Source organism: Haliotis rubra, unplaced genomic scaffold (genome assembly GCF_003918875.1).
Source record: "Haliotis rubra isolate DU_JTF1 unplaced genomic scaffold, ASM391887v1 Scf350, whole genome shotgun sequence".
Taxonomy (NCBI): Eukaryota; Metazoa; Mollusca; class Gastropoda; order Lepetellida; family Haliotidae; genus Haliotis; species Haliotis rubra.
Window position 1 is genome coordinate 823,457 of NW_025767025.1, and position 26,631 is coordinate 850,087.

At 41.7% G+C, this 26,631-nt stretch overlaps 1 protein-coding gene across 1 annotated transcript in view; it reads right to left on the reverse strand.

Annotated features, from left to right (window-relative positions):
- Positions 1-6,716: 6,716 nt before the first annotated feature.
- The window catches only part of LOC124285035, a 30,669-nt gene continuing 10,754 nt past the window's right edge, over positions 6,717-26,631 (reverse strand). Inside the window, exons 4-12 of the mRNA XM_046721173.1 lie at positions 25,617-25,674; positions 24,892-24,941; positions 18,051-18,205; positions 14,500-14,617; positions 9,028-10,920; positions 8,800-8,979; positions 8,357-8,530; positions 8,295-8,321; positions 6,717-8,247 (exon numbers count right to left, since the gene is read on the reverse strand). Coding sequence (XP_046577129.1) covers positions 7,918-8,247; positions 8,295-8,321; positions 8,357-8,530; positions 8,800-8,979; positions 9,028-10,920; positions 14,500-14,617; positions 18,051-18,205; positions 24,892-24,941; positions 25,617-25,674 — 2,985 coding nt within the window. The 3' untranslated portion in view covers positions 6,717-7,917. The remainder of the gene's footprint in view (positions 8,248-8,294; positions 8,322-8,356; positions 8,531-8,799; positions 8,980-9,027; positions 10,921-14,499; positions 14,618-18,050; positions 18,206-24,891; positions 24,942-25,616; positions 25,675-26,631) is intronic.

The following is a 26,631-nucleotide window of genomic DNA, read 5'->3' on the forward strand; positions in this document are numbered from 1 at the left end:
ATGGTGTTGATCACTAGATTGTCTAGTCCAGAATCGATCAATTACAGACCGCAATATAGCTGGAATATTGCCGAGTGCGGCGTAAAACTTAAAATCCTCACTCATAAATAGCGTTTTCTCTATAGCTTTTCACAGTGTATAGAAGGGTGAATACCAGACCCTCGTGTTATAACCTGGATGTCCTCCTCGCCTTTCAAGACGATTTGCTTTCCAGTAGGAACCGACATGTTGTAGTTTGTTGTTAACGCCAAACTCAGCTGTATTAAAGTTAGATGATAGCGGGCTGCGAGTTGAGCGGATGATCCAGTGATTCACGCCTTCAGTATCCGTCTACACAATCATTCATCATCCAGTGAGCCTGACCACCCGATCTTGTTAGTTGGACAAGTGATGGTTGCCAAAGACCAATTCTAACCCGAATCTTCACTAGCAGAACTCACTATATATAACGGAATATAACGAGTTTTAGCTGTAAAATCATATGAGTTTAACGTTTAAAGATCGAAGTCGTGGTTTCACCAGATTCTGTCATCATTATATTCACTGACAGTAACGTACGTTCAGTAGAGGTAACATTGTACCACCAGAACGAGCTTGAAATGTGTCGCCCTTCCCACGCACATGTGATATTGGCCCATTCAGTGTGTACGACCACACTTTTTCTTAATTGACTTCCCTGAGAAGGGGCGGTGGGGTAGCCTAGTGGGTAAAGCGTTCGCTCGTCATGCCGAAGACCCGGGTTCCATTCCCACATGGTACAATGTGTGAAGCCTATGTCTGGTGTACCCGCCGTGATATTGGTACAAGCGGCGTAAAACCAAACTCACCCACTCCATGAGAACACGAGTTATGATCGGAGCCAATTCTGCTACACTGACATACAATGCACGTCGTAGACACTGATCACCTAATCTCCAATTAAGTTGCCTCTTATAACAAACACTATCAACTGAGACCTAAGAAGAGTGAGTGAGTGAGATTAATCTTTCGCTGTATTCAGCAATATGGCGGCGATCTGTAAAGAATCGAGTCTGGACCAGACAATCCAGTGATCAACAGCATGAGCATATTTCTACACAATTGGGGTGAGGTCAGATTAAATGGGGTTTAACGTCGTACTTAGGAATATTTCACTCATACCGTGACATGCTTGCGTGTGTATGTGTGGCTGCTTGTACAAGCTCAGACTTAAGGTGGTTTTATAATGCTAGCTTACTGAGATACCATGCCGCAGTGAAGCATGAATACCCCACTCAGACACATTATACTGACTCCGAGCCGACCAGTCCTTATTGTACCCATTAATGCCTAGCGCCAGGCAGGGACCAACAAGTACCATATTTTAACGTCTTTTGGTATGACGCGGCCGGGGATCGAGCCCGCGACCTTCCGCTCTCCGGGTCTACACAATTGGGATACGATGTCATGTGTCAACCAAGTCAGCGAGCCTGACCACCCAATCCCGTTAGTCGCCCCTGACGACAAGCATGAGGTACTGAAGACCAGTTCTAGACGAGAAATAGGAAGGTGATATGAAGTGGGTTTTAAAGTCGCATTCAAGATGATTGCACCCATAGAGTGATGTTCCTGAACGTGTCTTGCTTCTTGAAGTCGACTGTGACACCAGTTTGGTTTACGTCCTTGTACTATCCTCCTTAATGCTGGCTGATAGGCAGGGCAACAACAAGTACCATCTTTTAACCTCTTTGGCTGAAGTACGGGACCGATACAAGGACCTTATGCCCTCGGGAAAATACGCTATCCACTAGACCACGTGGAATAGCCAGTTTAAATGCAAGGGACGAATCACAACACCACGTTTTTTCAGGGTCAATATGTTACCGTTAACCACAACGAGGAAATTTATCCAAACCTCAGTTTAACTTCCTCTCAGGATAAAATGATCCTCAAGGAATAATTAAATGACAACTCTACACGCAAAAAGAACGAACAATTGTAGTTTATTCTGAAAAGCAAACATGGCAATACATCGTCACACTTTGGAGTACTGATGACTATGGTCGTGACGTTAATATGTGCATTTCTTCAAGATTCAGGGATACAATCCTCAAGAAATTACCTTAGTATCCGTATAGATAACCGTGCAATAAATGTCAATATCTGGTGTAACTTCCGTCAAATGCTATAACATCCCAGACCCTCCTCATCGAAAGATCGACAATGATGTCTTGGAGGTACATGTATATGATCTAATAATGCCATTACCTATTGATGAGTCTGTGAAGAAACCATGTTGGTTTGATGTTTAACGCCGCACTCAGCAATATTCCAACTATATGATGGCGGTCTGTAAATAATCGAGTCTGGACCAGACAATCAGGTGAGTGACAGCATGAGCATCGATCTACACAATTGGGATATGATGACATTGTCAACCAAGTCAGCGGGCCTGACCACCCGATCCCGTTAGTCACCTCTCATGGTTGCTGAACGTCAGTTCTCACCATAAATATATACAAGAACTCGTTGAACAAGGCATCAACTGAGAGGCAAGAAACAAACATGTGTTTATGATATGTACAACGTTACAATAAAATATGAACAATATCAACAATGATGTCGATACATTCTAAAAACAGTTTGTCCACACATCTGCATTCATCACATATATACATCTATGTACAGATGACAACAACTCAACTAGTGTCGAGCAACCAACGTTATTGATAAGACTTTCTCACGATGTGTACTCAGATGAAGCATTTTGCAGCAACTCAAGAAGCAAGGCTCCTCCCCTACCTACAAGACCTTGAAGCAGTTGCTGAAAACATCGCACTTGAAAAAACCAGTGAGGGGCGTCAAGCCAACTGAAAATGTCTTGACTATTTCTTGCCAAATTGTTGATTTGTACTGGATATTTGAACAATGTTTAGTACTGAATAAAGAATAATTATCTGTAATCAACATTGTTTTAATTTGTTGCACAATTACAGAAGATCAAAGGCATTATACAGAAAAAGAGTTTGACAAGTGTAAATGGCAGCCATGTTGGACAATGAACGTCTGTCTAATCCGGCATCCTGTCTAAACCGGCATTTTATTTGGGTCCCGTGGGATGCCGGTTTAGACAGGTTTCAATGTACATGGATAGAAGGAATGGTATTACAATGTCTGCAAACATTTCAGTTACAGTGGCCTGTGAACCTGAGGGAGAAAGTACTGCACTACCAACACTTTTTGCCAAATCACACACCCACACTGTTCGACCCCCAAGTGCTCTCTAAGGACGTGGATATGAATGCGGATCTAGTCTTGGGAATATTACTGCCTGTAGCTTCTGCTTCTAATTTTGCAAACCCTTGCCAAACAGAAATGATTTTAGTACTTAGAGCAAGGGGTTATGATTTCCCAAATATGGAGGCAGGGGTGACGGCTAGGTTTTAAATTACTGTTTCCCCACATTCCACAAAATGGATATAACAATCAAGGCCCACGTGGAATATCTAATAGGATTCCAACGACAGTGAAAACGGGACCAAATAACCACAATCTACTGAAAGTGCTAATATATTTTGGTTAATCATGGTTTTACTGTAATTACCCAAACAAATTCAGATCCAGACTTCTCCTCCTGGATGTCAACAAGCCACCACAACATACAATACAAACATTTGTCAATTTAAACCACTGATCGCGGAAAATTGCCTCGAATCTGATATTAACATTAAAATTGCACAACAAAACATATAATTCAACAATGAGCGAACAATCATGGTAAACTATTCCAGCAGTCATAGAATACATTACTGTAAGACTACCACAATTACTGTAGCACAAATTCAATGAGTATTCGTCGTATGTACTCAAAACTTAATATGTGAGTGAGTGAGTGAGTGAGTGAGTTTGATTTTACTCCGCTTTTAGCAATATATCCAGCAATATCACGGCGGGGGACACCAGAAATGGGCTTCACACATTTTACCCATATGGGGAATCGAACCCGGGCCTTCGGCGTGACGAGCGAACGCTTTACCCACTAGGCTACCCCACCGTCCTCTAAAACTTAATATGTAATAACTGCGAATGATTCGTAACATGCAAAAGATCTAAAATATACATGTCAAACAATTTACGTTATAATGGTTACATTCAGCAAGTACCTCATGGCCATGTCTGAACCACGTTCCACAAAGCGATCTCACCTCAGCAATTGCTGGATTGTTGTGTAACGTCGCGCTCAGCAATATTTCAGCAATGTGGCGGCGGTTGTAAATAATTGAGTCTGGACCAGACAATCCAATGATCAACAGTATCAGCATCGATCTACGTAATTAGGATATGATGACATGACTGAATCATCACCCAATCCCGTCAGTCGCCTCTGACAACAAGAATGGGTTGCTGAAGACCAATTCTAATCGGTATCGTCACGTGTAGCAATTCTTGTAAGTCAAAGTTAAAATGTTACATTCGTTTCAGCACTGGTGTGGTTTTCTGAAGCGGGTCCGCACAGCTTCAATTTTTATCTTCAACATTAAATATACTGATTTGATTTCTCACGTTCCACTTCCTAATGATGTGTAGTTGATAACATTCAGATATGTTCTCTTCATCACACATTTATAACTGGCTTATACCTCAAATGATTTCCACACACAAAAATATATCGCCATTAGTGAAGTAATTTTGATTTGCGTGGTTCCAAATCCACATGAAAAATGACACAACCGAAATGGAATGGCAACACTGCATCCTTTTCACTTGGCGTGCTTTATGTCTTGATATATATTTATTTCCCTGATATCCGATATGCAGATATCAAATATTAAATCGATTCTACTGCACTGAGTGAGTGTGTGAGTGAGTTTAGATTTACGCCGCTTTTAGCAATATTCCAGCAATATCATGGCGGGGGACACCAGAAATGGGCCTCACACATTGTACCGATGTGGGGAATCGAACCCGGGTCTTCGGCGTGACGAGCAAATGCTTTAAGCACTAGGCGACCCCATCGACCCTGAGTGACACCAGAAAGGGCTTCATTCATCGTACCCATGTGGGGAACCGAACCCGGGTTTTCGGCATGACGAGCGAACGCTTTAACCACTAGGCTACCCCACCGCCCCCCTCTACTGCACTGAATATATCACAAAGTGTCATCTGTGACAGCATTGTTACCCTATTCAGTACCTTAGATGCGACAAAACCCTTTCTGCGTCCCAAAGAAATCTCTGCTAAACGCAGGGTCCATTCTACAATTGTGACTATATCGTATGTGTTTGGTTCAGCAGCATTACAGCTGTATGTCATTTGTAAACAATCCAGTCTGGACCAGACAATCCACACTGTAAAATAGTACCGTTAAAATTACATCTATACGGTTTGTTACAGTTGCTCTCGAGCACGGTGCGTTACCATCAATAAACCACCACATACGGTACTGTCCGGTTAATTTAGTGTATTATGGAATATGATCCGGGCATTACAGTAGTATCGGCGCCATTTTCCGAAACATCTCTCCGTTGTAAGAAATGTTTTGTACCGAATAAGGCGCTGTGTGGTACTTAAAACGTGTGTATTTTGTAAGAAATTTAGGTGTTTTGTTGCTCAAAAAAGGTCTAGATTCATGCTGATATACAGTTACCTGTTTACATTAGCTACATTTCTGTGTATCGCACTTGCACGTGTACGGCCTATGGCTACGTATTGCTGTGATCTTTGCAACTTCAGTCTTCAGTTGCGATAGTCCTTTGAGATATGTTTCTCATTACAGATTTCATCGCAATATCCCAAATGTGTTATATCGCTGTTGTTTTCAAACTTGCGAAACCTTGTTTATCAAGTATTCAGCCTTTAAGTCACATGTAATAAGATCACATTACCAAAGGCCGATGGTGGTTGATCTAGATGTCCATGGTGCAACTAATAGTCGTTCAGCTGAGCCAAAAGATTTGATTTTAAAATGCATAATTTTGGATTGTCAATTTCCCAAGTTTAGTTGCTCATTTGAAAAGGCACAAATAATGAAAATGTTGTGTCCATTTGAATCGTGTCAGGGGAAGCCACCATTTAGTAAGAAATCAACTTTTTCTTCAGAACTTTCCAGAAAACCTTTACATGATGATTGTCAACAGTTATCATTTGAGTAATGTATGGTGTTTTCAGTGTGGTTTTGCTTCCAGGCATTATACGGTAACAACATCACGGTAATTTTTTTACAGTGCAGTGATAATGAAACTGGTGTTGTTGTGTCACGCGTTGCACAAGGAAAGCCAAAAACTTAACCTACAGTAATCAATGTACATGTATTTCCAAGGAGTATTGTATTAGAAGGCTTAATTTTCAGCACTGGTAAATATACTTACGTTGCTAATGTAACAGCGAGTTTCATAAATCTACTTACAAAGTCTACCTGTGACAAAACAGGAAACCTTACGAACGCCACCTTGTAACACCCACTCTGAAATTGCTTCTCAAACTTTTTTCGTTTCTTCTTTTCTTAAACTTGAAACACATGAGCTAAATAATATGTGGGAACCATTTGAGGTATAAAATAATTTCATTTGCAAACACGCCTGGGAAGAATACAGCTGCCAATCTTTTTATGTGTACATCACCAGTTCGTTTGTTGTACCCCTTCATCTGACCCCAGTTTGGTGTAACGGAGATGGTTGACTTCTTATTGGTCCGTTGAAAATTATAATGTAACAAAAGTTACGTCTGACAACGCAAGTCATCTTACAGAATTCTGTGTCTTCAAACTGACATAATATTATTTCAACTGTGAATGGGTATAGAATTCAAAGACCCACTTGGTACATGCTATAAATAGAGATCATTACATGAGCAAGTGTGTCATACGACTTACACGAAACGAGTGTGAAAATCTGTATTGTCCGAGCGAGAGACGTTTTTCCAGACGTATTTCTGTTATGACTCGTACTTTGTCCTCCACTCTTCTGGCTCTTCCTGTCTGTATCCAATATAACCAAGAATCATTGAAAACAGATCATACGTGAAGACTTCCACAGGACGGGGATCCACGAACCGTATACAAACACGACCAGGCTCCAAGAATCATTAGTGACATGTGAGACGAGGCTCCATGAATCTTCAATGACAGACATACATGACAAGACTCCAAGAATCTTCCAAGAGTGACAGTTTCAACTTGGCTCCAATAATCTCCAAAGATTGACACACTTGACAGGTTCCAAGAATCATTCAAACGTTGACAGACGAGTCTCTGAAGATCTCCAAATATTGACATAAAAGGGAACCCAGCACAGAGCTGTTGGATCTTTTCAAAATAAAAGACCCAATCTCACATAAAAAGTAACACAGTTTATGTCTGGTGGTCTAAAATGAAGGAACAACCTCCATATGAACATTTGGCACCTACATCTTCAACACCATCTTGCATGGACAAACCAGCACAAGGAAAACACTTGAGGCACTTTTCCCCATCTTCATCTCTGAGTTAGAAATGTTCATACTACACCATCTGACAACTTCAAGACCTCATCTTTATTTCCTGACGATGCCAATGACAAACTTCACTGCACAATGTTCCTGTGCATGACATTGATATACAACTCAAGAATGTCTGTACACATGTGCACTTACTATACATAAACACCCACGTCATAACGGTATGGTTCCACAGTAAACATAATATGTCTTCTCTAACATCAGGGCCATAATGTACATTCCTCTGGCCTATCTTTAAATGATAAGGATAAAAGACAACAAACGCGAACCACTCACAAACTTCAAATGTCAGTCAATGACACAACCAACACAATAATGTTTCTTGACCTCACTCTTCCTTGAAATTAATATGTACAGACTCCAAATGCATGACTGTTCAAACACAATACTGTCCCCACACATGAACCCTGCTTGGTTTCCAAGAAAACTGTTCCAATGTAACTTCTTCCAATAAGCATCTTTCTTCTAACTGCTGTTCTCCTCATCAAGCTCTTGGAGCTCACTGTTTCCCTCATGCTCCTGCATCTCACAGTTTTCCTCCTCAAGCTCTTGGAGCTCACTGTTCTCCTCAAGCTCTTGCAACTCACTGTTCTCCTCAAGATCCTGCAGCTCGCTGTTATCCTCATCAAGCACCTGCAGCTCACTGTTGTCCTCAAGTTCCTGCAGCTCGCTGTTCTCATCAAGGTCTTGGAGCTCACTGTTCTCCTCAAGGTCCTGCATCTCGCAGTTCTCAAGCTCTTGGAGCTCACTGTTCTCCTCATCAAGCTCTTGGATCTCACTGTTCTCCTCATCAACCTCCTGCAGCTCTCAACCTCCTGCAGCTCACTGTTCTCCTCATCAACCTCCTGCAGCTCACTGTTCTCATCAACCTCCTGCAGCTCACTGCTCACTCCTTCTCATCAACCTCCTGCAGCTCACTGTTCTCCTCATCAACCTCCTGCAGCTCACTGTTCTCCTCATCAACCTCCTGCAACTCACTGTTCTCCTCAACCTCCTGCAGCTCACTGTTCTCATCAACCTCCTGCAGCTCACTGTTCTCCTCATCAACCTCCTGCAGCTCACTGTTCTCCTCATCAACCTCCTGCAACTCATCAGCCTCCTGCAGCTCACTGTTCTGCAGCTCACTGTTCTCCTCAACCTCCTGCAGCTCACTGTTCTCCCTCATCAACCTCCTGCAGCTCACTGTTCTCTCATCAACCTCCTGCAGCTCCTGCAACTCACTGTTCTCCTCAAGCTCCTGCAGCCTCCTGCAGCTCACATCAACCTCCTGCAGCTCTCATCAACCTCCTGCAGCTCACTGTTCTCCTCATCAACCTCCTCCTGCAGCTCACTGTTCTCCTCCTCAACCTCCTGCAGCTCACTGTTCTCCTCATCAACCTCCTGCAGCTCACTGTTCTCCTCATCAACCTCCTGCAGCTCACTGTTCTCCTCATCAACCTCCTGCAGCTCACTGTTCTCCTCATCAACCTCCTGCAACTCACTGTTCTCCTCATCAACCTCCTGCAGCTCACTGTTCTCATCAACCTCCTGCAGCTCACTCACTGTTCTCCTCAACCTCCTGCAACTCACCTCCTCCTGCAGCTCACTGTTCTCCTCATCAACCTCCTGCAGCTCACTGTTCTCCTCATCAACCTCCTGCAGCTCACTGTTCTCCTCATCAACCTCCTGCAGCTCACTGTTCTCCTCATCAACCTCCTGCAGCTCACTGTTCTCCTCATCAACCTCCTCCTCCTGCAGCTCACTGTTCTCCTCATCAACCTCCTGCAGCTCACTGTTCTCCTCATCAACCTCCTGCAGCTCACTGTTCTCCTCATCAACCTCCTGCAGCTCACTGTTCTCCTCATCAACCTCCTGCAGCTCACTGTTCTCCTCATCAACCTCCTGCAACTCAGTGTTCTCCTCAAGCTCACTGTTGTCCTCCATGTTTTGGAGCTCACTGTTCTCAAGATCTTGGAGCTTGCTATTGTCCTCATCAAGTTCCTGGATCTCACTGTTCTCCGCAAGCTCCTGCAGCTTGATGTTCTCAAGGTCCAACATCTCAATGTTCTCCTCTTCATGCTTCTTCAGTGTAATGTTCTCTGCAACCTCCTGCAAATCACCCTTCTTCTCCAGCTCCTGTAGGTTGCTGTTCTCAAGCTCCTTCAGTTGGCTATTGTCATCAGGCTCCTCCAACTTGCTGTTATTTTCTTTAAGGTCATGCAGCTTGCTGTTCTCCTCACACTTTTTATGCTTACTGTTCTTCTCGTCATACTCTTGCAGCTTTTTCTGAGCTTTCTGATGAGCCATCTCTAGATTCTCCATCAGGCTGTCTGTCCATGCCAGGAATGTCTTGATGCTATCTGCCTTCTGTCCATTGTACTTCATCAGCAAATAGTCTGGAGGGTTATTGACAAATGACACTGCTTCTTTGGTGGTTTTCAAAGTGGTCTTCTTACTAGATTTTTTCTCTCTTAAATTTTCAGCTGCACTTTTAGACCTCGATGTTTTCTTCTGATCAAAAGATAGAGGTGGTTTTCGGACACAAATTTCAATCTTTGCTTCACGTTCAACATTACCTGGGTCCAAGAAATTGGGATTACGTCTTTCTTTTGCGAAAGTTCTGGTCAAGGCATCATCTAAAATTGGGTCGGTAATTTGCACCTTGTGTACCTTAACCATATGGTATCTAATCTGTGGCTGATTCCTGCATCCAACGCTACAGTATGGACATCTAAAGTAAGTTTGATTCAATACATGTCTTTCCTCCCAATGACGCCGGAAAGCCGATTTTGGACCATGGAAATCACATGCTGCTACTCTGCAAATATATTTGCCAGATAGCATTTTGAATTCTTCCTCATCTTCATCAGACCTGATTTTCTCAGCACCAGCAACTTCACTTCCAATCACATCATCGTAGGGATGAATTTTATGCTCAATCCTGAAATGTGCAATCAGTTTTGCTTTCTCGACAAAATGAACTGAGCAAACAGGGCATGTCAGGACACTGCTCGACTCCAGATGATTACAGTTCCAATGTCGTATGAAAGAATTCGCCAATGCAGCAAACACACATCCCGTTTCAGGACACTTGTACACTTTCACGGTTTTGTGACTTTTTTGTGCAGACCTAATCTTACTGTTGCCAATCTCCACCATTGCTTCTTTCTCACTACAACCAGGGTTGACATAAAACGGATTTCGCCTCAACTCCATCTTAACATTTCTTAGGACATTATCCAAGGTTCCACCCTCATTGGTGACACCATGCCCCTGCATCAAGTGAGATCTCATCGCACAGCGGTCTGCACAGCCAGTGTCACATACTGGGCAAATGAACAATTTGCCAAAACTGGAATGGATTTCCTTCCAGTGGTGATGGAATTTTTGTCGTCTTCCCTTGAATCCACAGCAATCCACCTGACATTTGAACATCGGACCAGAGTCCTCTTCATCCGAGCTGATGTCATCATAATTGGTTGATAATTTCTGAAATTACATTATACATTACACAGCACTGATCAGGATTATGTCCGATCCTTAAGTGGTTTGGACCATATCTGCAACAATCTACTCATGTAAATCATAACAGGAGCACAAAGATCGAAACTTTAACCAACACATGATAATCACAATGTTATGTGTGAAACTCATTTGTCTGCTGCAACAATGTGCAATAATACAAACATGGAGGGTAATGACAAAGACATAACATAACATACATTCCTTTGATTTTCCCACACAAATGAGTTTCTGATGCAACTTTCCTGTGAACCATGTTTTGGAACCCTGTCACTGTTTAACACATGATACAACTGGGATTACACTTTCTTTGTAAAGTACAAATTCTAGTACTTTAGGGGTCGAGTTCCATTTCTGATTCAAAACCACACTTTCTGTGTCTGGACCCGTATCACCAGCACACAAAGTTAGCGATCTGACTTGTTCACTGTGCCTTCCACAAGCCTGGAAGTCCAACAACTGGTAGGCCTAAGCATATACTTTGTGTACACATCTAACAGGAGAAAATGGTCTGTTCCCCATGGTTCACAGTACTGATACACCACCAATCAAAACACATTCATTGATGAATAAATACAAAGTCACTAATACCAGTTGCCCAGTGGGTGCAAGGGACCCGACCGTTCATAATTTATGTCTAGGGGTGATGATGATTTTAAGGGGGATCATCCATTTTGTTCTGGGGTCACTTACTTTGCATAGGCAGATCCAGAGGGGGGATGCAGGGAGCACGCATGCACACACACACCACCCCCCATTCTTTTTGTACTGAAAGTTTATTAAATGACCATTGAAACTCTCGAGAAAAAGGGTGAAAATGAACTGTGCAACCTCTTTCTGAACTGCACACTCCAGCTTTCTCAAAAAACAGTATCCGCACCTGCTTGTAGATAAATTTTAGGGGGTGTCGTTCACATTGTATATGTTTCTCCATAAAAATCATCATCAACCCCCCTAGCCATAAATTATGAATGTTCCTAAACTCAAAATATTGTCCACAACATGCAGATTCTCTGAAAGAACACTGGCAGACACACAACTGATCATCTTCAGTGTATTATGGTTATAATGAACTCAAAGAGGCCATAATTTTCGGCCACAGTTTGTTACAAACATTTCGACTAAAATTAACAGCAACAGGCAGTCACACCTGTCAGTTCATTATAAGCATGTTCGTTATAAACATAGTTCACTCTAGTTAATGTTGAGGAAGATCAGGATCACACTTCTCAAGGTCTGACATCCAAAACTCATCCAACAAATAACGAGGGATATATCCCAGAACACACGGATTCAGCGTCACAATGAATGGACATGTGATTGCAAATCTGTGTTTACAAGTACTGTGACAGAATCGTTGTATATCATTACCAGGGAACACATCAGTAGTAGCACTGTAGCCCTATCAGTGTCAGAGACTGAAGAATTAGGCAGATGCACTGAGGCCATAACATCACCTTGCCAGCACCATTAGTGTCAGCCAAACTGTTTCAGTTTTGATAAGAAACTCACATTTCGATGGAAGATCTGATTGTTTATTCAAGTTGGCGTTGAGTTGCACAAGACAACAGACTTTTGTTTATTAATCATATCTTAACCCATTTCATCTTCGTCTATTTCAACAGATGCACACAAATGTACATATTAGCTTTTAAAGAGGTGATCCTTAGCAGACTTTCAGTGGATGCATGTTAAGTGAGGTGAGACTTTAATAAAATATTTATCTGTCTATCTATCTGCTCAAGGCGCTGGAGTGTTTCTTTGTATTTTTTCTGGCATTCTTTTAACCAGCTCAACTCCCTGGGGAGTATTCAACTCATCAGATAAAGATGTAACATCAATGCCAGAGTCATCTGTCAAGATTATCTGCCATAAAGACTGCACAGAGCGCAAAAGGAAGAACAAAGGTGAAAATGATACGAATGCATCACTGAAACGAGTGACGACACCAGGTATTCCCAAGCCATGTCATTCTTCTTTCTCAGTCCTTCCCGTTACAACAATGTACACATCCAAAGATTTCAGTGGTGAAGGTGATATCAATCTTCAGACAAAGCCACTGCTGGATACATTGTCATTTCTCCAATGGAACACATCAAAAGTTTTATGTCTGAACAAGCTGGAAGAGGCTTATTAGATCATATACACAAAGAACTTAATAAAGCACCCCTGTGTTTTTGCGATGACAGGTTTTCAACACGCACATAAAACATGAGTTTTTCTGACCCGTATGATCCTTTGACTCATAAAAAAGAACAAAATGATTGGAATCTATGTTGATTTTATGATGATTATGGCTCATTTTAGAAACACACACTGATTTTCATACAAAACCATGTCTGTACAAGCCTGTATTGCCCTGGAATGTTAATGTTGAATTTATTGGTGAATGTGAATGTCATTTTGCGTGTCTTACACGATTCAAGGTCAATACCAACTGTAACCTCCATGTTACTGGATGGCAGCCAGCACCCTCCTCCTCATACCCCCTGTCAGCCTCCTGATCCTCTGAAGGGGCAGTCTAAGCCAATCCTCATGTAAAGCAGCTTCCAATTGGGCCAGGTTCTGTACAGGAGGGTCCCTTTGTTGCACACGACAACCAATCATGTCCAAGATATTCTCCAAAGGGTTAGGATCGGGGCTCATTTAATCGTAACATATGTCAGGGGCTGCTTTAACTAAGTTCTTTGTGTATATAATCTAGTGAGTAAGCCAACCATTAGAGCCTTCAAGGACTCAGTGTCTATAAAGGTTTCCCTAACTTCATGCTGTGTCTTCCATTAGTCAGTCACTACACACAGTGACCCAGCACAGTAAACCAAGCTAAGTCTCCCTCCAAATAACTGGGTTAGGTCTGCTAGGGGACAAATAACTATTTCACTTTCAATCTCTGTGAATATCTGTTCTTTAGCAACAATATCAGGGATTCATTCTAGAGGAAAATATTTGGCCAGAAGTCAGCAGCAAATAGAAAGAAAAAAATTCCAAATGCATCAAAATCTTTGAAATTCCAAATTTGAAAAAAAACACAACAAAACATAACCCAAACAATTAAAAAAAATAATAACATGCTTTTCTCAATTTTCGAATTCAAATTTTGTTTTGAATCCTCGATGTTCCTTGAAGACCATCACCAATTGGACAAACAAGGTCTCCTCCATTCTAGAACCTAATTGGTACCATCGTACTATGTTTCAAGTCATTCTTACGGAATAAGCATGGTTACTTACCTCTTTTTTCATCATATACCCACACACCTTGAAAACACATATTCAAGTTTTTGTAATATTTGGCAAAATGACCACTTGAATCAAATAAATAAGTTGTTCTGTATATTTAGAAAAATCAAACAACAATATCATCATCCATGTTTGAATCTTGTTTGGTGTTGTTTTGAGATGAACATGAGCACGTGAAATGCATCTCACGTCCTGTAAGTTCAAGGTGATAATGTGTTTTCATAGTGTATTGGTATGTATCAATCCAAAGCTGATACTTCAGACTATGCTGGGTGTATTGGCCACTTCGGAGGCCATGGTAACTCACCTCCGTAAACTTCACACGGCTACAATAAATAAAACTCCCTATCAGCCTGTAAGTCCTTGTGGCAGCGTAGGCGGCCTCGCTTTCCGTGTTGAAGGACACATAGCCGAAACCTTTCGACCTGATTCAATAGAACAATGTGACCTGAGTCATTCAGCTGAGAGTAAGTTCCATGCATTTAATTGACACATTTCTAAACAAACTCAAATGAAAAATTAAAAAGCAGCCTTAAATGACAGTGTGTAAATGGAAACAAATAGTGAAGGAGTGAGTTTTGGAAATTTTAACTATAAATTGTATATTTATATACTTATCCTATCTCTCGGTATGCACTTCTCTCTCTTTTTCAACACTGAGTGGAACGATGTAAACTTTTCTTCCAAGGCCTCTCTTGTCCATCCGCCCAAGCACTCCATGCTACCCTCATTATAAGACAGCTTCCTAGTTGTCATGCAAAGCATGCAGCACGTCACACTAACTACCCACGTGACTATCTCCAAATCATCATTCTCATTCTTGGAGCCACTGGAATATCAACCTTGGAGAATCTGCATAGCGGGGAGGATGGGCGGGAATCCGTCATGTGAGATAGGATAAGTATATAAATATACAATTTATATTTAAAATTTCCAAATTTTTAAAGTTATCCTATTTCATGGTATGTACTTATCCCATGGTGGGACGCAGATGCCCTAGGTCTTGACAGTGCGAACAGCAGGAACTGTGTAGACTGGTAACAACCGTAGATAGCGATGCACAAGGGAGGCCTGTTACGACTAGTGCAACTCATATGCTTGTGATGAGTTCTCCTGAACTCCTTGGCTTACTTAACTTAATTTGGTTCCGTAAATTAAAGTCTTTTGACAATAATTGGGCCAGCCCCCGGTTCGAGAAGACCTCCACAGACACCAACCAGAGGCGGGTGAAAGAGAAGTACAACTCAGCAACTCCAAGTTTTAACGTTCAGTTCCAGGACAGCATCAAATTGACCCTCACTCCTTTGCCTAAGCTTAGTCAAAGGATGTGCCCGGCAACTTTAGGAGGCAGAACGCAACGAAATCCACTGGAATTTGGGAGTGTCACACCTCACTGACATAATTGCTCTGTGGTGTAGGGGACAGTAAACATGAATGTTGAACACCTCTGCATCGTCATACTGATTGTGTCTCAGGTCCATCTACCTATTTCGATGCCTTGGTATGGAAGCCAAGTGAAGTAGTTCTTAAACCCATAAGATGAGAACAAAGATTGAGATTCTGTTCAACTTTGTTCCGTATATAGAAGGAAGCAGTAACACGCAAGCGGATCTGTCCCTCATCTACATTGGTGGCCGATGTAAGCTGCTGAGCCAGTGCAAGAGGTCCGAACTAGTGTAGTCCCACATAAAAGTGGGACTACATACAAAACACATCAAAAAGTCAAAAGGGCCGCATCAAAAAGTCAAAAGGGCCTGAGACCCTTAGTCAAAAGGGACCCATATAAATAAAATAACATCTTTTTTTAAAAGTATACAATGTACACTTTACACATACTAGTTCTGTTTCTAAAAAGATATTTATTCAACATTGGAAAGAAAATGATGACCACGAATAGATGCAAAGATGCCAACTCTATTTTGGAATACTGGAGGTCAAAAGTGTAATTTGGACCTAAAAAGTGTAATACTTAAAACACTTACTTAGTGAAAGGTGATAACTTTATAAAAATTACTTTTAAAAAGGTTTATTCACATGAATAGGAAAGATTCTAGACAGAAGTTCCATACATCAAAATGCATTTAACAATAGTACCACATTTTATTTTTCACTCTTTTTATAGGTAGCCCACACCTGTAAGAAACAAAATATTACACGAAAACACATACACAATATATCCCTTTGATGCCGTATTTGTTTTGACAATCGTGTAAGCTGTCACCAATCCCTGAGGTTTCTATGCTCTTCAGTGAATACTGTCAGAATATTTTAGAGTATTGTGTTCATTTAAGCAACAAAATCATTTCAGATTATGAGAATTTATGGCATATACTTCGGCAGAGAAATGCATTTAACAATAGTACCACATTGTATTTTTCACTCTTGACAGGTAGCCCATAATGCACTCAAATGTTTCCTGATAACCCTATCTTATTTACTGATATAATTAAACGTTTTCTATCAGTAGAGTCGAAGGCTTTACAGAAATCTATAAATGCTACATAGAATCTACTTTTCCGTTTAGACAAATGTGTTTGAATAAGAGCATTTAATACAAAAATATTGTATGCTGTTGAGTCACAACTGTTTTAAACAAATTCAAAATCACTGCTTCTACTGTCATCAAAATCAGGAATGCTCTCCTGTAAATTACCCGACCTTGCATTAAACTCACCACCAATCAATATAACTGGATCTGAAGTAAAACATTCAAGGTGTTCAACAGTTAGATGCTAAAGCTGAATTGTCCCATTATGTTCAATTACATTATCATAATATTTTGAATATTGTGAGGACATATACACAAAAATATAAGATATCATTGTCAATACCAAATATTTCTTGATTATGTTGAAGGAACATACCTATATGTGACATATTTAAGGGTGTTACACATTTATCAATAGAATTTCTAACTAAAGCCGTTATACCACCTGCATACCGACCATTCTGATTGCCGAAATTTTAATAACATCTTTAAATCTGTAAAATATGTTGACAAGTCAAATTGGTGAAGCCATGTCTTTGTTAGTCCTATTATATAATAAGATTTCCCATAATCAATAAAGTGAGGAAGAAAAAGCATGCCACCTAATTTTGGCATTTGCTGATAGAGACAGATAGATTGTTTATTTCTCTGCCAAAGTATTTGTCATAATCATAAATGATAAGTGTTTTGTTACTCAAATGAAATAATAACCATCACATACATCATTTTCTTTCAAATGTTGAAAAAACATCTTTTTAAAAACAGAACCAGTATGTATAAAGTATACATAGTATAGATACATAACCTTTTACTATAATACATTTAAAAAAAAAAGATAGTATTATTTTTTTGTATGGGGAACTTTTGACTAGGGGTCTGATGCCCTTTTGACTGTTTGATGCGGCCCTGTTGACTAGGGGTTTGCGGCATTTTTGATTTTCTTGCGGCCCTTTTGACTTTTCCGTTTTGGGGCCCTTTTGTCACGCGGCCCTTTTGACCTGTTCCCTTCCAGATCATGCCTTAAAACTGGTTTATTACAATGGAATGCATATGATGTAGTTGGTTAACTGGTGCCTTTCCCCTATTAAAAATTTTCAGAAAATATATCAGTTTGATGATGTAAACCGATAAGTGGAATTGAACCCCTGATGAACGTCTCGGGTCTGCTTAAGTGGACAGATCTCCCTCCAAGCCATATGAGTGAGTGAGTGACTGCGTGAGCAATATTGCTGATGGGTACACCAGAAATGGGCTTCACACTTTGTACCTATGTGGGGAATCGAACCCAGGCCTTTGGCTTGACGAACTAAAGCTTCAACCACTGGGCTACCCCACCGCCCCTCCAAGCCATATGACATCTCCAGACTTACCATTTAGTCGCTGGATCGATGACAATGTTGGCGTAGACAATCTTTCCACATTCACTAAACACGTTAAACATCTCCTCAGCTGACACAGACAAGGGTAAGTTGGACACACGGATTCTCTTCCTGACATTTTCATGGGTGTCCACGGGCTGGGTAGCCTATAATCAACATATTACATGAATATCATAATAAATGCATTCAGAAAAAGTGCATAAGTTTTCTTTGTCAACTACTTTGGTAAGGTGTTTAGTGAGTGAGTTTTATGGCACTTTTAGCAATATTCCAGCAATATCACAGCAGTGTAATAACATCGCGTGATGCCGGACTTATATCGTCATGATGGTTTACAGTTATGACGTCACAATGCTAATACCTCTGTCACAATGGTATTAGACTTTGCTTGTCTCACGGAAAGCTGAGAGTCATCACACTGTAGGCAGTTTCTATCAATTTATGTTGGAGGGTAATAAACAGAATACTAAACTCGCTTTCGTGAAATACCATTTTTAATAAAACTCATAAAAGATTTAGAACCACACTTGCTTTTGCTCGTTTGATACCAGATCATTAACTTGTTTATTAATGTAATTTTTATGATAAACCTGTAGAGGTTTCCAATTCTTTGAAGAGAATCGTCCTTACAGTACATATACTGAACAGCAAAAGAAATGCAAGTTTCGAAAAACTGAAATCTCATGTAGGTAAGCGGTCAGGTTTATGGAACGTTCATGGTAAAGTGACGTAATGATCCCAGATGAGATGATGTCATGCAATTTGATGTCCATTAGACCATTCATGCGCACATACACACCAACAGTGCAGCAAAACCATAATTTTAGCACATGCATCGATGGTTCTGGGTGGAAGGCATGCATTTCACTCTGAGGTATCCTTTATAAAGGTTTGTGTCAGAAAACAGTTCAGTATTGACGATAGGAGGTGTACACGCCACACAAACGATGCCTAGACTAACGACTGAGCAGAGGGGAATGGCCATTGGAAAGTTGCACGGAGGTAGCTCTGCAACTGCTGTAGCTAGACAATTGGGCTGTCATCTTACCACCATTACACAACTTGCTCAACGTCATCAGCAAACAGAGGTTGCAGGATGGATTTAGAGATATATGCCGTTTAAACGTTTATGCATTCAAATCACTAACCCAAATCAGAGGCAAGAATGGACTATTTGGCAAAAATGTGTACCAAATTTTAAGTCAAAACTACTGTTGGTTTGATGTTTGTAATAACATGTTCTCCCCCTTTTGATATAAGAGCAAGGGTGGGGAGGAAGTAGCCTTGCTAGGCCAGAATCTGCCCCTTTTGATATAAAAACAATGGTGGGGAAGAAGTAGCCTAGCTAGACCAGAATCTCCACCCTTTTCATAGAACACAGAACAACATATCCAAGTTTAAACAGGGGGGAAACTTTGGCCTAGGGGGGGAAACTTTAGTCTTGCCCAAACTTTCCCCGGGGTAAGAATATCCTAGGACAAAACTTCCCCGGGGAAAGTTTGGCCTAGGCCAGATTCTCCCCGGGGAAAGTTTAGACCAGGGAAGAAATGGCCTGCTACACCGGGTCACTCATCTAAGGAACCGAACCCAAGCAGCAACAGTAACAGCAGCCTTAGTTCATGGGTCAATGGGAGCAGTGCCAAGCGATACGATTAGGCGTCGTCTTCGGGCTGCTGGAATCCACTGCCAAAGGCCATGTCTGGGGCCAATTTTGGCAAGTCAACAACGCCATCGACGTTTGCAGCCCTCACACAGCAAGGGTGTCGATGAATACCCCAAGGACGATTCTCTTCAAAGAATTGGAAACATCTATAGGTTTATCTAATTCTTTTTCATAGAGATCGTCCTTGGGGTACATATATGCATTAACACAGACTCCCAAAGACCGGAGGCTAGGGAGGACGGAATTCTGTCACAGTACAAATAAATAGCGATCACGTAAACGAAAAGGTACTTACGCCATAACACTCACCTGTCACGTGTCCCGAAGCTTCCACGAGAGGCTTTATGGATGGTGACCCGACAGGGAGGAAATGTACTGAGGACCGACCTCAACATGTTAAGCAATAAAAACACATCACATAGGGTGTAATGAAAACCCCGCCCACTTAGTGAAATCTCTAGAGAGCACCGAAAGGGGGAAACCACAACTCACAACCGAATAACTCATCAGAGAAATTGAAAGTTGTCGTAGAATTCAACAACGGATATGTCAATTAACACAACAATTGAACTCAGCGTCACAAAAACCAAATAACCAAGATTCACTCGGTCAGGGTGGCAGGACACTGTCCACTGGAGAGAACAGATCGGCAAAAGCGCGCTCGATCATGGGAATGTGTATCAAGCTGATACTGTGAGACTAACTTAAGAATAATGCTGACCTGTCATTTGAACCCGTGAATCTGAATAGCGGTGCAGTCCATGTTACCATTAAGGGGCCGAGGGTATGTAAAGCGATAAACTGCTGTGAAGCGTGTCAGTCTACTCTCGCTCTTCTGGAACGGGTTCTATTTGCTATTTTGCGGTTGACTATTTCCATACACAACCCAATACAACACTCGAATTTTTTGTTTGTTTAACGATAAAAAAAAAATACCAATAGGTTAATGTCTGTCCTAGCCTAGGTTCTCTGTGTGTGAATATTTTATGGATAATACGTTTGTGCTGTCCTCGAGGGGAATGAAATAATGTTATGTAAATTCAACACGGGGTACTAATAAATAAAACAAACAAAACTTAGTAATTTGATCGCTCAGTGGTAGTTTATCTGCTATTTGCTACATGCAAGTCTCTTGAATCTGCTACTCGTCCTCAATATCACTGATATCAATGTCAACAGTATCGACGCCAAGTTCGATGACAAGTTTTTCGATTTCATCCTCTAGGGCAATTTCTCGATGCCAGTAACAATCCTCAATTTCCATCACATGTCTGAAACAATCTGACCATTCCTTCTGGCCAATAGATGACAATCATTCTTCGCAAGCCCTCTGTACAGAAGAAATTTTGAAATCTAAATTCTGGGACCCAATCCAATTTTTCAAATTCGCCCAAATTAATTCTATGGCATTGAAATCAGCGTGATAAGGAGGTAATCGGAGAACAGTATGCCCATGGGTTGTCAGAATTTCATCGACATGATAAACGGGGTCGCGCGGACATGATTTCACAAGTGCAAGCTATTCAGCCTTCAACATTGAATGTCTAAAAGGTATATCATGCCTTTGTATCCACGATTTGATTTCATCTTTCTGATTGGCAGTTGTTGGAGCTTTGTCTATTTGTTTGCTATGGTAAGGGGCATTGTCCATTATAACTACTGAGTTTGGGGGCAGAATTTTTCTTGCAACCACTTAGAGAAATTGTTGAAATTCATTTCGTCATGGTAATCACCACTCTTTTGTTTGGCTTTAAATATCAAAGAAGCATTAGGAATGAACCCCTCACATGTACCAGCATGGACTATAATTTATCTTGGACCTGTCCCCGATGGTACCCGAACACCGCCAACTGCTCCCCCCTCATCAGTTTGCCAACATTTTGATACTGTGTGATGGGCGTGTACCCATGTTTCGTCGATGTACACCATTGGACGGTTTTCTTTATGGTACTAGCGAATCATTCTGAGATATCTCAAACGCCATGCAGCAATGTCTTTTCGCTCCATTAGGACCTGTCTGTCTGAACAAGTTTTCTGCCATTTGAAACCAATTTTTCTTAAACATTTACGCATTGTTTCTTTACTCCCTGTATACCCCAAGTAATCAGTAGCCATTTTCATAATGCTTGTCAGTGTTGGCATTGTCTTGGTTACTGTGTAGCAGTGTTGAATGTACTGGCGAAATGCGCATTTATCAAAATCATCAAGTTCAATTTTCCCTTCGGTACGAGTACGCACTTTCCCTGGGTTTGTGAACTTACTGGTACCCATCGTGGGAACGCATTTACCTTCGTCATTTATTTTGCGCAAGGTACTGACAGATATACCAGAAGCATCGCTGGCTTTTTTGAGTGCACTATGTGTGCTGTTGGAAATAGGGGCATACTATACTCTTTTAACAGTCCACTTTACAAGATACTAGTATACAAAAGCTCGAGTAGAAACACGACGCTTCCGAATCATTGCGTAGAAAAGGATTACTGCAAGGATCACAAAAATCATGTGCGCGAAGTTTTCACACCTGTTCCCCCTTTGAGTGGGTAGTGGATCAGTTCACGGCACGCTCCCCACTCTCCTTTCACAAACGCGTCTTTCGCGCACCTCATTCTAATGTTGGTTGGACAGTAGTGCTCCGTATAAAAGTGCTCCTTAGCCTGATAAGCAGCACAAATGACCGACACATGCCAGCGAGAAGGTGTCTGTTTGCTGGCAGGAGTTCCAGCCTTCCCACCACCATAACAGCAGAACAGCTGGGTACCCGTACGGATACCTAGTGTTCGTTTGATATAGACCTTGAGTATTTTACGGATATCCAACGGTCGAGTGCTCGTTGCAGAGGCCCCCGATGTGGAAGGCTGGGTAAGAGTAGGAAGTTCGATAGGAGCTGTCACATGGAAAGCGTGATCGATCTTCGGACGTGTAACTGTCCGGGAGGCGAATGCTGACGTGATCTGGATGGAACACAGTCAGCGCCGGGACTGCAGACATGGCATGTAAATCACCAACCCTTATCCCAGATGTCACCGCCACCAGAAACATGGCCTTCCATGTTAACAGCTGAATGGAAATAGCCGATAGACATGAGAAAGTAGGACCGGACAGCCAATCTAGCACGATTGACAAATCCCAAGGTGGGCTGGTACGCCTGAGAGCAGGTCGAACTCGATCCACGCCAGCTAAGAAGCGCTGCATAAGAGGGTGTTGCCCCAGAAGAGCACCATCGACAGGGGTATGACAGGTGGTAACAGCGGTGGAGTAGCCACAAATGGTCAAAGCCGCCAAACCTTCTTCCAAACGAAACTGCAGAAACTCCAAAACTCGGACTAAATCCGCAGAAAAGGGATCTGCAATTCCCCTATCTGAACATCAGCGTGCATAGCGGGACCACCTATCCTCGTACTGAACGTTTGTTGAATCCCACCTCGATGCCTAGAATTGTGTCTGCAACTGCTGCAGGAATTCCGCGTACCTCGAGGCTAGACCTGACAGAGGCCAAGCCACCTACTGAATCCTTGGACTGGGGTGTGGTGAGCCGTTCTGAGTGAGAATGTCCGGTCTTAAGGGTAATAGAACAGGAGGCTGAGCCAGAAACCTGAGAATTACCGAAACCAGCTCTGTGACGGCCAAAGCGGTGCCAGAAGCACAAGTAGCCAAGCTGGCTATGTGGACAGCTGGGAGAGGACCCGGGGAATGAGAGGTAGTGGCGGAAAACGCCCACAGTACCTTGCCCGTCCAATCCAGCAGGAAGCCAACGCCCTCTGGTCCAGTATTCGAGAGCAGAACACGGATATCTGATTCGTCCCGCCGGATGCAAACAGATCCACCTGGAACGATCTGTACAACTGGGAGATAACTCCGAATATCTGCATATCTGCAGATCGAGCATTCACTCATGCGGGGCCAGGATCCGGTGAGAGAGCGTGTCTGCTCGCACGTTCTCTAGCACCGGGAGATATACAGGAATCACCTGACAGTCGCACTGGTCGCACAGGAGCAGAAATCAAAGTTCCGTAAGCATGAGTCAGGATAAGGAAAAATAAATGGTATTACATGGAAGAGCGTTTAGTATCCTCTATGTATCGTAAACAGATCTATGGTGAAAATAAAATTATGTCTCAGCTGAAGGTACCCATGTGAAGGTACCCTACGATGCCGTAGGGCAAAATATCACTTTGTCAAGGTGACGTGAAGTCATGAACAATGCTATGACATCACGTTTCTTCTGTGACGTTAAGTTCTAAATGTGGAGACAGCGTGTAGCCAGCCTATGTTTGAAAGTAGATATGGGTTTATTTTCCTCAATTTGACGACTTTGGTAATAAACAGAATATCATATTCGTGCCCATATCATACTATGTTTACGACACTCGTGCCTAAATATCAGTACATCCCTCGCTCTCGCTCGGGAGATACCACCATTTAGACACTTGTGTCGTAAATCACACAGTATGACATGAGCACTCATATAAATATCCTCTATATGTTTGTAAAAAATGGAGAAAGGACAGACCAGTGGGAATCATAAATACTGAAGTGGCTTTGAAAACAGACATATAAACATGAAACACCCTTCATTTGTTGTTTAAACACAATATTCCAGCAGAAAGACAGCCACCTAGAATGATGGTAATTAACTCAGAGGTGAGGTGAGGTGAAATTGGGTTTAACGTCGTGCTTGAGAATATTTTGCTCATATGACGACGTGCATGCGTGGGGTATGTGTATGTGCGGCTGCTTGTACTAGCCCAGACTGAAGCTGGTTTTATAGTGCTAGCTCACTGAGATACCATGCCGCAGTGAAGCATGAATACCCCACTCAGACACATTATACTGACTCCGAGCCGACCAGTCCTTGTTGTACCAATTATGTCCGAGTGCCAGGCAGGGACCAACAAGTACCATATTTTAACGTCTTTTGGTGTGACGTGATCAGGGATCGAACCCGCGACCTTCCGCTCTCCAGGCGGACGCTCTAACCACTACACCACGGGAGGCGGTGTAATTAACTCCGACATTTCAGTGACTACAGGTGGATATTGTGCACATCGATCTCCGTTAGGTATGATGTCACACTGGCAATCATCTTTGACCTCTGGATCCACTACGTAGCCTCTTAGAAGAAGCATACATTGCTGAGGATATATAGTCTGTTTTCTAACGCTTACTTACCCTAGGAGGATAAAACGTGCCCTTGTATGGGCCTGCTTCCGTTGTCTTGTCTGAAAAAAAGGAAAAGAAAAATAGTTTATTATCTAATATTTGGGTTGCAGAATTTAGCAACATGAGAAGTGGACACTGACACTATCATTGCTGCTCTCACAATAACAAAACACACAGTTTAAATATTGAATGAGTGAGTTGGGTTTTACTCAGCTTTTAGCAATATTCCAGCTATATCATGGCAGGGAAAACCAGGCCCTGATTTCTCATAGATTTTGGCAAACTGATACGATTTTTAGACACTTTAGAAATGGTTTAAAAAGGTTAATAAAATGACGGCACAAAAGCAGAAAATACCAAATTTTGGATTGCTTTACAGTACACCGAATCGAAGGCTAAATACTGCGGTATACCGTTTCACCCCTACTTCTAATTAATTGAGACTGGACCAGACAAACAACTGATTTAGATCATATCACAATCATCAAGCTGGCAGTGACATGCATCAACCAAATCAGCAGGCCGAACTATCCAATCAATTCTGTCGTCCTCTAACAACAAGCGTAGTTGCTGAAGACCAGGGCCTAGATTTTCGAAGCTCTCTTAGCACTAAGATAGTCGTAAGTGCCATACAATAACATTAACTTATGACTATCTTAGCGCTAAGAGAGCTTGAAAATCTAGGCCCAGTTCTATTCTGGCTTGTTACAGTGAGAATAAGAGTAGCAACTTACCTCTCGTTTTAAAACATCTGTAACACTGTACTCTGGCTTTATGGTTCTGCAATCCACACTGAAAACGTTCAGTCAAACAATAAATCAAAGATCAACAATTGTTTGTATTATTTCAGTGAACTCTCTAAGAATCTCCTTTTTTTGAAGCCACAATGAATGACGAAGACTTAAACCCAGTCTAAGTAAACTTATGCTCAGTATTATTCGTTACACTGCTATTCTGAGTCTAATATATCCCAGTAGAAGATCACATCAGCTAACCTTTGAGCAACCTATGACCGTCCAATCAAATGCGAGACGGCCAAACGGATTTAAAGGTCACATAAACCCTAGGGGGTAAAAATACATAAATCACTAACTGGCATCGTTATAAATGAAACCCCGTCATTAAAACTACTCATTTCGACCTTTAATTGACTTAAATCGACCTTTTTGACAACAGTGCACAATTCTCACCCGCGAACGAAATTTCAACCAATCAGAGCGGCGCGACTCTGTGACGTCATATGAGGAATAGCTTTGAGGGCTGATGCAGAATTCATCTACATTTTAGGGGGTAAATTATCTTGTTTACAGGCTTGTATAAACCTGAAATCGTGATAATTGTTGTGGAAAATGAAAGCTATATTCTGTCACAATTGATTGGTGTCGTTAGGCCCTATTTGTATAATGACTGATCCAAATTGATCCCATTTCTGTGTTTTTTTACCTCGATATTTAATGATGTCATGTAAAAATCTGTTTGTATTCTCAAAACAGTGTCGGCCCATAAGTTTTCACATGCAATACAGCAATTAATACTCCCTTGTTGTAACCCGTGTTAGGTGGTATGAACCTACACATGTTATTTGTCATCATTCACTTAATTCAGTTAATGAATTTATAACAGGTATAATTAGTGGTAAGACACTTAGATTACCCGACAAAGGTTCCCATTTGGCCATTCTTGTGTCTGGAGTAAATATTCAACATTATAAACATCGATCAAAGAAATAACCGATAACACGCTGATTGA